The 15,843-nt window shown below is 38.3% G+C and overlaps 1 protein-coding gene across 3 annotated transcripts in view; it reads right to left on the reverse strand.

Moving 5' to 3' along the window:
- syt3 (synaptotagmin III) overlaps positions 1-14,890 on the reverse strand; it is a 48,291-nt gene extending 33,401 nt beyond the window's left edge. The window contains exons 1-3 of one of the 3 annotated variants that reach the window (XM_077212653.1): positions 14,662-14,878; positions 5,237-5,589; positions 4,668-5,086 (exon numbers count right to left, since the gene is read on the reverse strand). In XM_077212653.1, the coding sequence (XP_077068768.1) occupies positions 4,668-4,815 (148 nt within the window). In that variant the 5' untranslated portion in view covers positions 4,816-5,086; positions 5,237-5,589; positions 14,662-14,878. Of the gene's footprint in view, positions 1-4,667; positions 5,590-14,661 lie in introns of all 3 variants that reach the window. The other 2 variants (XM_077212655.1, XM_077212654.1) reach the window with 2 other exon arrangements.
- Between the last annotated feature and the right edge of the window lie 953 nt (positions 14,891-15,843).

A 15,843-nucleotide genomic window follows, 5' to 3' on the forward strand; every position in this document is an offset into this window, starting at 1 on the left:
CCTCCTTTCCTTCTCCCCCTCCTTCCACCCTTCTTATCCTCCCTCTTGCTGTTTTCCTTCTTCCTTTCTCTGTACTTTCAGTCTCTCTTTGGTGAATAATTCATCAGTCTCTGTATGTCATTAATCACTACTTGTTCAAAGATATGATCAGAGAGAGATACAGAGGGAGGAGAGAAGGGACTGATCTGTCAGCTTGAAGAACAAGACACAGACAGAGAGTGAGAAAAACGTAAATAGCAGGAGAAAACGGAAGAGACTGGAACAGGAAAGGAGATCAGAGATATGAATGGAGGAAGAATGGAAATGGAGAGAGAAGGCATGAAAAATTATAAAGCTGAAAAAAAGGAAGAAAGGTGGTGAAGCAGTTGTTCTCGATTGGTGATCGACCCGTACTTGTGTGTATAACAAAGGATTAAAAAAAAGAGCTAAATAAATAAATGTATAAAACTATTATAAATTATAATTATGATTATTAAAAATATATCCAAATAATTATAAAAGACAAAATTCACCAACATTTAATTAATCAACTCATAATAATAACAATAACTATTAATTAATTGTATTCAGGTTCACTGGCAACAAGAAGTTCATTTTAATGTAATATGAACGATGAAAAAAGTTATGGATTGCTAAAAGAGAGGCTATTCAAGGCAGCCTCAAGTTTCAAGGCTATAAACTGAGAATCATTTATATACTACTTAAAAATGTAGGTAGCTGTTGTTTTTCCCCAGACCTGGAGTGTTGGGTGGTCCACAAATTTTGTCCACCAGCTGAAAAATAGGGTCACTATAACTGATGTGTTGGTCATCAGCTGGTTGACTTTTAAACTGGTAATGAGCAGCTTGGACCAGCAATACCAGCAAAGAAACTAGCTAACATGTTCCAAAACAAAGCTGCCAGCTTAAAGTGGATTTTCCAGGAGGGAGCTGACAGAGAGGGAGAATGAAAAGAAAACAAAACTAGGACAAATCAGAGGAAAGAGGGAGGGGCCAAGAAGGAGCTAACAGATTAGTGTACATGTTGAAGCAGACACATCGGCTGACTGGTCAAGATAACGCATTCACTCCACACGTCGAAGGTGAGGAAAAGAGAGAGATAGTGCCAGAGAGGGGTTAATAAAGTCCGCACGCATTCCCCTGTGAAAAAAAAAGCCTGAAAAAAAGTGGACAGTGATGGAGAGAGGGAGAGAGAGAAGGATGGCTGGTGCGGGAGAGGCGGAACTGCTGGAATGAAAGATGTGGAGCCAAACAAACGGTCACTGATGGAGAGAAAGAACTAAACAGGAGGGGTTTGGGATTAAAAAGGTTAATGTATTGATCTGATTGCAAAGAAAGACTGTTCAGAAGCAGTATATCTGGGGAGGGAGTTTGATCAACAAACTCTGGGTTGACTGAACCAGGAGGATTGGCGTTCTGCCCCGATGCCAAGCTTTCATTTCATCTTGTCTCATAGACTTTTCCACACCATCACCACCTCCTAAGAGCTGGGTAAGGCTGCACCAGCCCATCACAGTCTGAACTGAGTAAACATAATTTGGTTGCATCAATCCTTCCTAAAGCAAGAGTAGCTAGTAATTTGTAAGCTGTCTGTGCAGTAATCTGACATTTACCAAAATTAAAAGTAGTCTTCAATTTCAGTTTATATCAACAAATATTTAGTAGTAAGTAATTTGTTAAGTGCTCCTTTATGCTACAACTAGACCTAGTTGAGGCTTACACATGGTTGGTATAACCTGCCCCTGATGCCGAACACCATCGGTCTAATCTTTAGTTTTTATTCCATCAGGGAATAAATGCATTCACATAATTTCACTCTCGCTGTGATTTAAAACCATGCAGTAGGGGAGAAATCAAATGTAAGAGTCACTTTTGGTTTCCATCCTGAGTGTGTTAATAAATACACTTTGATATAAAATGGAAAGTGGCAAAATGTCTCTGGATAAAGCAGCAAATCCAAATTGAAATTTTCAATCCTGCAGTACAACTAAGCAGTAACTGACCATGGCTTAGACTGAGACCCAGGCTTAAAAATATCACCTTGTTACACTATGCTTGACAGCATGACTACTCTTCTGCTGTAGTGCACATATGGGCCATACTGTGAGTACAGAAGAGTTTAAAGAGCCTCGGGCAGCTTCCCTCAGTTTGGCACTAATTAATAATATGGTAAGCTGGCCGTCCTGCTCAGCTATGCATGTCACCACAATGCATTCAGAAAAACAACATCATGAACCAGACTTTCCCTTAGCTACATTAGAGCTTTCTAGCTTTTGATCACCGGGTAAAGGTGTCGGATTTTCTTTAGCAGACGGTTTGTACGTCTTTCACTCGAAACGTTTGCTTCACTTACATAAGCGAGGGTCAGACTATCATTCATACAATCGATTTTAAATAATTTATTACAAGTCCCTTATAAAGTTACTGGCAATTGGCAAGTTTTTTTGTTTTTTAAATTCAAGAAAGCCATTTTCACTCACATTTGGAGCTTCCTGAGTGACAATCTTCCTCTAATGTTGCACCGCTTGGAAATTTGTTATAGTAGCGCTTTTTCCATTGCGTTCTTCCTTCGATGAATTGCTTGGGTTATTTACATTTGTAAGTTGCTATTGGCTAAAAGCCTCTACTAAATGAATTATTGTAAAATCAAATTTGATTTTGGACACTGCTTCTAGCATATATTTCATGATAGCAAATGCCAGATTCAATCCAGCGCTGCCTTAACTAATGACCGACAATTAGTCATTGTGTGAAAACCTGTTAAGATAAGCAAATGTCCAGAATTCATTAAAAATGGTGGGATTTATTATAATAAATCTAAGCAAAACATCTTGCGCGCATTAAAACATTCAACAGCGTTTTGGTTTTGACATGCTCCAAAAATTAAACCCTTGCTTGAGCTTCAAGAAATTGTTTTAGTAAAGGGATGGTTCACCCAAAAATGAAAATTCTGTCATCATTTACTTATCCTCATGGTGTTCCAAACCTGTATGACTTTATATTCTGCAGAACACAAAAGGAGAATTTTTAAAGAATGTTCCAAATGTTTTTGTACATACAATGGAAGTCAATGGGCTCCAAAACATCACTATACGGACAAATATTTTTCTTAATATCATCTTTTGTGTCCATTGAAGATTTAAAGTCAAACAGGTTAACAAATGAAGAACACATTTTCATTTTTGGGTAAACTAGCCCTTTAATAACCAAAGATGATGATTCTCTTGATGGAACCTCTCTCTCCCTATGATGAAGGTAAGCCTGTGCAACTTCATTCCTTCCCCCTCTTTTCACAAGGAGCTTAGAGCCATTTCAGTTACCTGTGGTTGTGCCATTTCATATTAAACAGAATACAAGTCCAATTCAATTTCAATCACTAGACACTTGGGAATTTAAACAATAATGACTAAATCTGTAAACAGGACAAGTCTCACTCTGAACACAGCATCCAACCATAGCACCTGTGGTGGGCATGGTGTGAATACAAATAAAAACGGCCAGGTGCAATTACATGAACGAGCAGCTTTTACCAGTGAGGCTATTTCCTGGTCTCATAGCTCAATGAGGTGGGCTGATGATGAAAATTACCCTTTGAGGGCATATGTCTGCCTGAAGTCAATATTTTGGTTAGAAGTTGGACATAAATCATAGCAATTCATGCTTTGAAAAGGTTTAAAGCAATAGTTCAACCATAAATGAAAATCCTGTCATCCATTTACCCTCATGGCTTTCCAAACCTGTAACACACAAGACTTAGCATATAAGTCATATGGACCACTGTTTTTGTGTCCTTTTTGCAAGCTACAGACGTCATTTGTTGCCACCATTTTTTTATTAAACTGTTTTGGATTCTGAGGAATAACGTTTCAACAAGGAGCTGAGATGGTCTCTTTATGATCATTAATTGAAACTTTTAATGGTTGCTAAACCCACTGGTAAAGTGAGCCACAATCTCTCTTTTCATTACTGAATTGTATGTGCATTGCTCCCTCACGCGTTGTTTTTGTGAACATCTATGAGTTTTTGTCATGGTGAAGGCCAAAACCAATTCAATTCAATATTTTGGTTAGAAGTTGGGACATAAATCATAGCAATTCATGCTTTGAATAGGCTTTAAATCAATACTGCACCAAAAGTGAAAAACTTTTCAAAAGTGAAAATTCTGTAATTTTACCCCCCTCCTACCTTTCCAAACCTGTAAAGGTTCACACCAAGAACGATAACGATAAACAAAACAACTATCTTAGTGTTCACACCAGTGGGCGATATGGTTCTGTTTATTCTAGTGTGCGCTGCAGTTTTGTCGTCTGCAAATTTAAATGCTCCAGATCTTATAAAACAGAATGGATTCTGATTGGCTGTCAATGTTTATCGTCCTTGGTGTGAAAAGGGCCTTAAGACTGTCTTTCTTCTGTGAAACTTTAGAAGACTTAGCATATAAGTCTAAAGGACCAATTTTATGAAGCTTGTATGTCCTTTCTGTAGTTTGAAAGCTCTAGTCCCCATCAATTGTTGCATGGACAACAGTGACCTATACATCCTCTTTTGTGTTCCTTGGGCAAGATAGTAAGCCATACTGGTTCGTAACAACATGAAGTCTAGTAAATGATGACAAAATACATATTTTTAGATCAGCCACCCCTTTAACAGGTTTTGCTGTGTTCTTACCTGTGTTCATTTGTCTGTTAGGTCCTCTCATCATGTAGCTGAATTCTTGGCAACTCGCACTCTGGCTGAAACCTCCAGACCGGAAGCACAGTTCTTCCACCAGCACCAACGCCTTCTTACAAAGGTCGTCTTCCCAGTCCCCCGACATCCTCCAATCCGCATCGCACACCCACCCTGCACTCAACCAATCGCGCCGCAGCCCTCACCGCCCACACCAACTGGACGGCGCCTGAGCGTAGAGGGTGTGTCTGGCCACTTTCTACCGTAGGATTCTGCTAAAACAGGGACTCGTTTTCGATTCTGAAGGACAATGAGGACCACAGACAGCCTCTTTATGACCGCTAATTGAAACTTTTAATAGTTGCTAAACCCATTGGTAAGTGAGCCACAATCTTGCTTTTCAATAATAACATAGGCTCCTGGGAGGGAAACAGGAGAGAGGGGAAAAAAGAAGGAATGAGAGCAAGGGAGAAGACATTGCATACATTTATGAAGTAAAATTAAAACATTGAAAAATCCATTATTCAATTGTATGTGCATTGCTCACGAGTTGTTTTTTGTGCACATACTTGTTATAAAGGATAGCAATGACATCCCTGAGTCCTTGTCATGGTGAAGAAGGAGGGAATTCAATTTTAGAGAAATGTTTTCTTCAATGGATAAACAGCGAGACTATATTTAAGTCTGTTGTTCAGAAAGCATAGCCTAGATTTCGTGGGCTATTACTCTCAGTTAATTCATCAGTCATGGAAGAGGAGAGTGTTTGCAGGCTCGGTCCTTAAAGCAGCATCAGGGCAGGGTAAAATCTGAGACGTATTGTGTATTTCCACTAGATTTCTCTCTTTGTTTTGTTTTTTCCTTTAATGTTCATTAAGGTCCATGGCTGTATTTCTGGAATGTTCTACAGGAGCTTTGAAATTGCCTGAAAAGAGAGGAAGAGAGAGCAAGAGAGAAAATGAGGCACACATCATTAAAAAAAACTGCTGTGAAATTATGGTTAAATTATAAAGGCAACCCGCTGGGCTTGCAGAGCTCAATAGCATGCAGAGAAGAACTGTTCATTTTGGATATCTATTTCTTCCCAAAGACAAACGGCTCTCCTTGTACAGTGCATCTCGGGAACAAGGATGTGGTCAACCACAAAACAAGTTTATCTTGGTAAGCTGTTGTTGCTTGATACTCTGAAGATTAAAGGTGAAGTGTAATTTCTACTCCATTAAAGATGCTAAACTTGTATGGCTAATTTGAGCTGCTCGACACATTGGCTCAACCAATGGTGTGAGTGTTGGGCGAGGATATCGATTAGATCAATAATGATGGGGTCTTTTTTCCCCAATTCAGTTGGTTTGAAGTGTGTTATTTCTGCACCACTAATGTTACCAAACAGAATTGCATACATTTTCAGCATCATTACTCCAGTCTTCATTGTCACATGATTCTTCAGAAATCATTCTAATACCGTTCACTTTATTTAAACAATTCATTTTGATTTAACGTCTGTGTATTAAGTTTCTCGTTAAGACAGGATTACATTGTATTAAACTGACTTGAAATGTTTTTTATTAACGTTTTTATTTTGAAAGAACATGTTTCAATTAAGTTAGTCCAAATTTTTATTTCATGTTTATTCAATTTACTTAAATCAAGTTAACTCAATTATTTTCAGTCACTTTACTTAATCCATTTGAGTTGAAAGTACATAAATTATTTTAGTTGTGTTAAAGTAACATTATAGAAACTAGGAACAGGATTTCCATTTCCCATCATGGTTTGCACAGGGCTGGATAGGGAGAGTAAATGTTAAAATAAAATGTTATTTTATCCATTTTTATTAAGATGATAAAATTGGGAGACTTGTTAATATTTAATGTTCTTTTATGTTTGCATTTAACATGCAAGTTTCAGTGTTACGATTGTGGTGAAGTGTAGAGCATGTGCTTGAGTCAAACTATGGGCATGACATGGATGTGTCAAAACCATCCTCTGGCTAACACAATGAGAGTCAATACAGAATAAAGTTTAGTCAGAATTGTTCTTGTAAGATAATATTTGTAAAAAAAAAAATACAATAAATTGTTCGTGAATGCATTCACTAAATAAACTAATCAATGAAACTGGGTTATTTGTTTAAATTTTTGATTGATATAAATTTTAGGATAAATTAACAAAATTAAGAATGTTAACCTGCTTTAACTGAAATAAATTATGTTAATTAAATGCAGCATAACCCAGTTACGTGGAACCTTTGTCAAAAAAAGTGAAGTAAATCCAACGTATATTTTTTTTATGCTCAGGAAATATTTCTTATTATCATCAATGTCGAAAGACAGTTGTACCTCTTAATATTTCTGAAACCATGATATTTTTCCAGATTTTTTTGATAAATAGAAAGTTTAAAAGAACAACGTCTATTTGAATTAAAAAATATTTTATAACATTATAAATGTAGCCTATATATCGTTCCTTTTTATGCACCAGCTTCCAGGGGCCTACACTGGGCAGGGGCCTACTGGCTGCACGAAAATAATAATTTTTATTTCATAATTTGTTTTTATATAATTGGGAGGTTACAGCAGTGACAGCTGCATTCTATACCCAAACTCAAACCCATACATTTTCAGAAATCACAGCCGCATTTTCAGCGAAGCCCTGCTGTGTGCTGTGTGGAACCGGACTGTTTTATAATGTCATACAGTGCAAGAGAGCCGCTCTTTTCTGAACGCGGGTCCTTCGGTAAGTAGCTAACTTACAAAAGCTTGGATATAATCTGCGTGTCATCTGAAGGTTTTAGATCCAGTCACTGATGTCTTCCACCAGAGCTGTTTACGTGAGACGTGTGGTATGTGTGCGACTCAAATGCTCCGCTCTCTTTTAGATAGAGTATTAAAGCTGCTGTCGGTTAATTTGACGGATGAACTTGCACCTCGACTTTTTTCGTTTCAGACGTGTAAGACTTTACAGTTTTATTTGCATTGCCAACTTTGATATTACTTGGTCACTGTCACTATAGTTAGTCAAATTGATAGCTCCCGTTTCACTTTCATACAGACAGTAAAACAAGCAAGAAACATTTCTATGCCATATTTATTCATACATGAGCATAAATTGAAATGTCTATATTGACTTTTGACATAGACATTTTTATTCGCGGTAGGGGGGCTACTGTAATCCTTTAGCCTAGGGGCCTTTGGTTATCTAAAGGCGCCCCTGGTTCTTGCTGAATAAAGTTCATTTACTTTATAAAAAATACTGACCTAAAACTTTTAAATAATAGTAAGATGTGCCCTTGCCAAAAAGAAGAACAGAAAATAATTAAAGGAAGTATTTTAACATTGTAGTTTGGTAGACACACTTCACCTTTTAGGTTAACACAGTGTCCTAACAGGGTGCAACACCACAAGATTCAAGTGACAGGCAATTTGTCTGCGAAAATGGGGCGTGACACGACACAATCACACAACACAGCCAATAAGAACAGTTCTCAAACTCATAACACACTGCAGATGAAGAACATAAACTAATAAAACAAACCTTGTATTTTTATGCTTTTGAATGGGCAAATTTTGAACCCTCGTGTGGAGGATAGAAGCATTTAAGATTCACATTAAGTAGGACATTATTCACAATATTTTATTACATCAACACAACGGCACTGGATGTAGTTCATCATAGTTCATCAATTTGAAATTCCAAGAAGCTTTTCATTGATGGATTAGAATAAAGGTCAAATCTACACTGAGTACTGCTACCAGCACTATATATATATATATATATATATATATATATATATATAGATAGATAGATAGATAGATAGATAGATAGATAGATAGATAGATAGATAGATAGATAGATAGATAGATAGATAGATAGATAGATAGATAGATAGATAGATAGATAGATAGATAGAGATATCAGTGCAGTATGCTAACATACTGTAGTATTTACATTTTCGATGATCAATGGTCAAAACTTTATGATTTTTGACATTCATTTGAAGGAGAATTATGAAGAACCTACAATACAAGTCACGAATCTGTGTTTTGATACATGCAGATGCCATTGAGAAATAAAATGTTTTGTAGCGATTCATCTGTTAAGGGGCCGTGTGCATAATTTGTCAGCATGGGGTTCTGTATCTATGAGATCTCTCAGTATTCTTCCTTTTTTCTGTGCTCATTCTGTCTCACAAAACCAGGTCAAAGCAACACCTTTCATTTCCATTCTCTTTCGCTCCGTGTCTAGGTTCTCCTCCAAGTGCTTCTTTTCACCCTTCCACCCATCCTTCATCCCCTCTGCATCAGCTAAAACACTGCAAGCCCAGAAAAATTGTGCAAATCTATCGATATGTGAATCAATTTAATGATCGTATGCTTTCATCTGAGAGTTTTTCATGCCGCCAAAATCGCTCAAGAAGTCCGATCTGTTTCACTGGCTGACGGGACACCTCCTCTTACTGAACCGATCGTCCATCTATCATCCTGATAGACTATCTTTTCATGCTTTTTAGGTCTGTAAAATGTCATTGGTCTTTGGTGGATTGGTTCTTTCCAGCAAGCTGCATCATTTCCGTCCGTCTTCTCTGCTCCGATCTATCAATCAATCAATCAATCAATCAGTCAAAGCCTTAAGTACAGCTATAAGTCATTCGGGGCAGGACTCAGGTCAAGATGTTCACCCACACACTCGTTCAATCCTTCCTTTGGCCCTCTCCTCTAAGCTGCCTAATCAGCGTGTCCGAGTGGTCTATCACTCTGGAACATCATCTAAAGGAAACCCAAAACAGATTGAGGTCCATTTATCTGTCCATCTCAGTTCTTCGGTCCATTGTAAAAAAATAAGCTTCAGATTAGCCCACAAAAAACTCCTGTCTGCACTCTTCACCAATGGCTTGGGCTGTAAATCTGTCAAGGTTTGACTTAAAAATACTGCATATCTCAATGTGAAAGATGGCCGTCTGGCAGCAAACTACAGTGTCACTGTCCAGAAATGCAAGATCGATTCAGAAAAAAGTTAGAGAGGAATGGAAATGGGGAAGCAGGCGAGAGAAAGAGCCAGTGAAAGAGAATGCAAGAGAGAGACATAAACTATAAAGCTTGATAAGAAAAGGAAGACAGACACAGAAAAGGGCATATAAAATGTGGCATTGAAGTCTAGACAGAAAAAGCATCTTGATGCTAGTGTACATAGAGGATATGAATTTACAATTGATATACTGATGCTCTGGGGTATTATAGGCTGTGCGTCTTGAACAAAAGCAGGAATAGAATAATGTGGCGGTAAAATCCATGCAAGTGACACCGACATGAAAAAATCGGCCAACAGAACATGAAACCCATCTCAGACATTCCATTGACTGCTGCCCAGGTCTCAATCAATAGCTCCAGGAAAAGCATTATCCAACAACAGGGACCCCAGGAACCTGTATGGTCACTGTCCAATCACACGCAAGCCAGGTGGAATTGCCACAGTCCAATCATGTCATAAAGGCCACAAAAGCCCCTGTCCAATCACACATTACAGATGAAAATCTATAATAAAATGAAAATCTATAATAAAATGCAATGATTACATGGATATGTACACAGACACAAACAACCGGAAAGGTCAATGTTCAGTGACATCCATCAAAATGGCCATAATTGCATTGCCATTACATACGTATACATTTGAAGGTTGCAGCTCTGTTTGGTGTCTAGACAGTTCACACAACAATGTCCAGTTTAAACCGGAAAGCAGAAAGACTAAATCAGGTCGCTGTGTCATTGAATGACAGACAACAGTAAGCAGTCCCAAAGCAGAAGAGATGACTTCAAATGCAGACCAAAAATCAAAAAGTAAAATAAATCAAAAACCTTTTACCTTACAAAACAATTTGAAAATGTAACTTCAAAATTCTGTTCAGTCACAAAATGAATTTAGAGAAAAAAATAATTTTTTCAGTACTAAAAAACTACAATAGAGTAAAAAAAGCATATTTTGTTTTGTTATTTTGTAGAGTGCCAATCATTAGCAATCACCTTTTTTGACAATTAGTCTATAAATCCTTGTAAAATAATACACGTGATAAAGGTCACAAGCAAAGTGGTTTAATCTAAAATCTACGTGGCCTCTAAAAATGGCTCACAGATTGTCATTTCATTTCACTGACGTGACTGAAAGCGGTGATGTTCAAGTGGATTCATTTTAAACTTGTAATTAGTCTAATTCCACCAGTTTGATCCATTCAAGCGCATTTGCAGACCGCTTTGGCGGACATGATAAAGCGTGACAAATGAGGTGATCCTACAATACAACAGGTCCTAATAACCTCTAAATAACTGCAGCTAGCACTCACAAATGTGAGCTATCATAAGGCAAGTTACTGACAATGATAATATTGCTGACTGTTCATACATAAGACACCTGGCCTTCACTACATAACTGTCAGGTGTCTTAGGTTGAGATGTGTCAGGGGACTGTCCTCCAACACTAAAGATCAGCAGGAGTCACTCGGGTCACTGCCTGTATCTACAGCAGAGAGCAGATGGGTCTGAGGTTCTGTCCTCAGCCTTGAGGTGAAATTATCTAAGCCAATAAAGAATGATGCTATTCGTTTTGTCCCGCAGGCAATGTCCGGTGGCCTATTTAGGTTGACCAGTTTGTAGGCTAATGGTTAAGTTGCTGTAAAGTCTGCAAAAGATGACAAATCTCAAAATGCCTGGAAGCAGTGTCCTCCATTCTTTAAGAATCTTGCAGAAGATGAAGACACGCAGGATCAAATATATAAACATCACACAAACCATACACATTATGGCACATTTTAGTGAGGATGCACACGGATAAAACTTTATAGCGACCAAAATTCCTCTATTTTTTTTTTGGATTCTGCTTCATTGTTGTGGCTCTTTGGCCTGTTTTCCAGTGTCAAATCTAGTGTTTAAATATACAGATATATAAATATAATCAAATGTTTCAGTTGCTGTGTAATGGAAATCAGAGCTGTCATGGGATCCTAACTATATCTGATCCATCTAATCCATCTCCAAATGCAATAGCTTCAAACTGAAAATTCAGTCATCTACCCACCAAAATGGATGCAGATTAAGCAATGTTGCTTGGCTTATTTTTTAAAGGAAATAATAATAATAATTCGAATTATTATTGTTGTTAATAATAACAATATTTAATTATGTCTTTCTATTGGTAAACCAAGCAAATTTTCTTCTCTTCTTAAGTTCCTTGCACACTGAGTCCGAAATTCTCACATGTTAAAAAATAAATACGACCTCAGGTTGTCAATTACCTTTACATACCACTGCTTCATAAAAAAATTCGGTTCGGCTTTAATTTTCTGCGTTTTTCGCATCCGTAGCAAGCATTTTGAGGTGTGATTTGACAATTCAGAGAATACGAAAAAACGCATAGGTCTATGAAAATTTAGGACTCGGTGTGCAAGGACCTTTAGACTATAAGAATTTGAACACTTCTAACAAAGGATACAAATTAATTAAATATAAACTGTATCAATAGTCTACTTTCAATAGCAGCCTAAATATCAATTTTATCAGATACTGTAAATATTAAATTTACCTCAAAAAGGCATTAGGGTAAACTGAGAATATCAGGCAAATATGAGGCACATTTAACATTGTGTTATGTACGAAGTATTTGTAGTTTCCACAGTCCCCTGCCTCCTTTTGAAGTTTTCCCGTCTTTCCTCTTTGCTCAATGGAAACCTGCCTTACAACTTCCCTTATTCCCCTGAAATTGATAGATGTGACTGAGACTAATTGTAAAAGAAAAATGATGGCTAATCCTTTTCTTCTCTACTGAGGCTATGAATTTGAACACGTCTATTGACAAAGGATGTAAATCCATTAAGTATAACCAATAGGATATTAGAGTAATTTCTTAATGAAGCAGTTGTGTTTTTTCTTTCTCTCATTCTCTCACACTTTTACGTTCCCTTTTTTCTCTCACTCATTGTATCATCCCCATGCCTGTGGTCTTATCTGCAATGTCATCAGGAGTCTAATCTGCTTTTGTTTTCTGTAAGGATGTTGTGTTTTTGTTTTTTAAAACCTGTTGGAAGATAACAGTAATTTTCTTTTTCCCTTTGCCTTCAAAGCAAAGTGTTTCCAGACTTCCTACAAAGTGGGAATGAATGAATAAATGATAACAACGCAGTTTTAGTAGACTCAAGTAGGAATTTCTCTTCATCTCCCTCCCTTCAATGCTCTCTTGCTTTTCTAACCCTTCCTTCCTCTTTTGTACCATTCCAATCCCTTAAATCTCATGCACTGGGAAAGGAAACCAGGCTAAACGGCCTTCAGTGCGGCCACAACCTCTACTTAGGAACACTCAGCCAGATCACTGCGTCATCTCATCGTCTTGCTCATATCTGCCACGATGCTGTGAGTTCCTGGACACTTTCTCCATCCCCTCCTGTGTCCAGCGTATTCACTGGCCACTAAACACACATCAAAACTGCCCTGTCAACAGCTGCTGTCATTTACACAACCGGACCTCTGCCACTGGCCAAAGACAGGGGTGATATTACATATCACTGTAAAAAAAAGGATACCTTGGGCCTTTGCGGCTTGTGGTTGCAAGGTAGCTTAGAGCATGTCGTAACATTGTGTTCAGTGTCCAAAAAGAGTTTAGTCCTGTTTCTTTGACAAAAACAGTCAAACCTGCACGTGGCTATTGCGGTGAAACTCAGCTGCAAGTTACCCTCAGGTCCAGATGGAATCTGCAGACTTTTTCTGCATGGATTTTGGGGATTTCTATGGAATACATTCAAACATAAAGCACAAGAATAATCAAATTAGTCCAAGTATTTAATAAACAAATACTCAAGGGGGGGTGTAGGAATGTTCTAGAATTATATGAATAGCACACGTCCCAATTCTAAGTAAACCTGCAGATTTCATGTGGGCCTGGTTATTCCCTCCCATCCTTAGCCTTTTTTCTTCTCTCTCCTGCACTCCTCTGTCCAGACCCTCAGAGTATCTAAATTATCTATAACATCACACGGGAAAACACAGGCAAAAGAAAGAGCAGTAAGCAGAGCGAGGAACCCTGGGATACTGGTGACGTTCTGCCCAGCCCTTAAGATTCAGCTCCCACACAGATAAGAATGTAGAGGGAAGCTCTCGGCAGCCCGACAGCCAGGCAACGTCATCACCCGCTCCGTCACATTGTGGGGGGAATTAATCGCCCCCTCATATGGCTTTTACGAATGCCGTTATATGCTGTCAGTGAGCGACAGAGAGAGGATTCCTGTGACGGTTCCATATGGACGTATTAATATTTGCATAATTATGGTCCTGTGCCTGAAAGAAGCCCATGTAAGCCTGCCTTTGAAGACTGTGGGGAGGGGTGGGGTTTGGAGGGGAAGGAACACTGATAAGGGGTTGAAGAGGAGGGAAGCAGCTTCATATGTACATTTTACATTTTTGCCTCGTGCATATTACATATGCATGAGCAGATTAAGCATGTAGAGTAGAAAATATAGAAGTTAAGAACAGAATTACATAAGTGACAGTCTTACTGACTGATGATCATTCTATACCTTGTTTCACACACACACACACACACACACACACACTCACACACACACACACACACAAATATGCACATCTGAAAATGCGAGGTCACGATGCTCAGCACACATCCATGCATTATTTTGCAATACATAAATGAGATTACTAAAGCAACTGAGAGGTTTTTCACGACGATACCGGACAGTCGTGCAGACCTATACATCATATAAGCGCGCGCACAAATACATAGGCTATTATGGTTAACCTTAACACAACAATTCGTAGAGAGTCTGTACCGTTTAAAGCAATGCAGATCTCAAACGGAACGAGTGTCTATATTAAATGCACACTCTCTTCTTCGAGCTTACATTCATCCAAATATAATTTTTTCACATGCGACGCCTTACAACAGCAAAATCATAACATCCGCCCCGCACACCCAAAGACAGATAAAGGCTGAAATACCGCACCTGGGACAGACGGATGCCAAAGAGTAGACCGAGAGGGACAGAGGAGTCTCTCCGCTCCCCTCTTCTTCCTCTCTTTCTGTGTTTTCGCCTGTCTTCACAGCCTCGTTTTTTTTCTCTATTTCACTCTCTTTCCTCCCTCCCTTCTCTCTCCTTCGCCTTGTGCACGGAATACTAAACGAGCCTCGTCTCCGCTCACGGGCTCCAGTGCGCGTGCAGTGCTAAACACATACTGATGTATGGAGAGAGAGAGAGAGAGAGAGAGAGAGAGAGAGAGAGAGAGAGAGAGAGAGAGAGAGATCACTAATATACTTGTGTGTGTGTATTATATATATATATATATATATATATATATATATATATACATACATACATACATACATACATACATACATATATATATATATATATATATATATATATATATATATATATATACTGTATATATACACACACACACACAAGTATATTAGTGATCTCTCTCTCTCTCTCTCTCTCTCTCTCTCTCTCTCTCTCTCTCTCTCTCTCTCTCTCTCTCTCTCTCTCTCTCTCTCTCTCTTCTTTTCATAGTGCATGTTATAAAAAGGTTTTCAAAATGTCCAGTAATAATTAAAGTGATATTACCAGCTAGTGGTGCCGAATTCAATTCCTAGTGTCGCTAATCTTATATTGCATTTACAAAGGCTGCATTTACATTAAATGGTTAAGTGACCCAATTCCATTTTTTTCCTCCCATGGCACAGATCGGATATGACCCACGAACGTGTATACACAGGGAAAAAAGCATAATTAACAGACCAATATTCTCAGATTTCAGTCCTCATTCATATGTGTAAATAAATCTGATATGAATCTGATTGGCCTACTGCATTTGCATCTGACATGTAAGGGGACAGATTGGATATTTCCATGGCTATGCGTAGCCTACGTCATTGAAAAATCAACTCAGGTGTACACCAACCGTGATCACATGGCTCTTTTCAATGGTGCAATGGAGGAAGAAGGCTTCCAATGTTTTGCAGACCTTTAAGGATGGTGCGGAAACCAAAAGCTTGTATTATCATTTAATCAGCGCCCATTGCAAATCCAGCCGTTTTTAATTCAGCCTAAGCTTTTCCTGGTCAGTTCATCTACATTTGGCTGTTTCACTTTTAATGCAGATATCAGATATGGGTCACTTTTAAA

This window comes from Siphateles boraxobius, unplaced genomic scaffold (genome assembly GCF_051911475.1).
Source record: "Siphateles boraxobius isolate OS27281-9 unplaced genomic scaffold, OSU_SipBor_1 66, whole genome shotgun sequence".
NCBI lineage: Eukaryota > Metazoa > Chordata > Actinopteri > Cypriniformes > Leuciscidae > Siphateles > Siphateles boraxobius.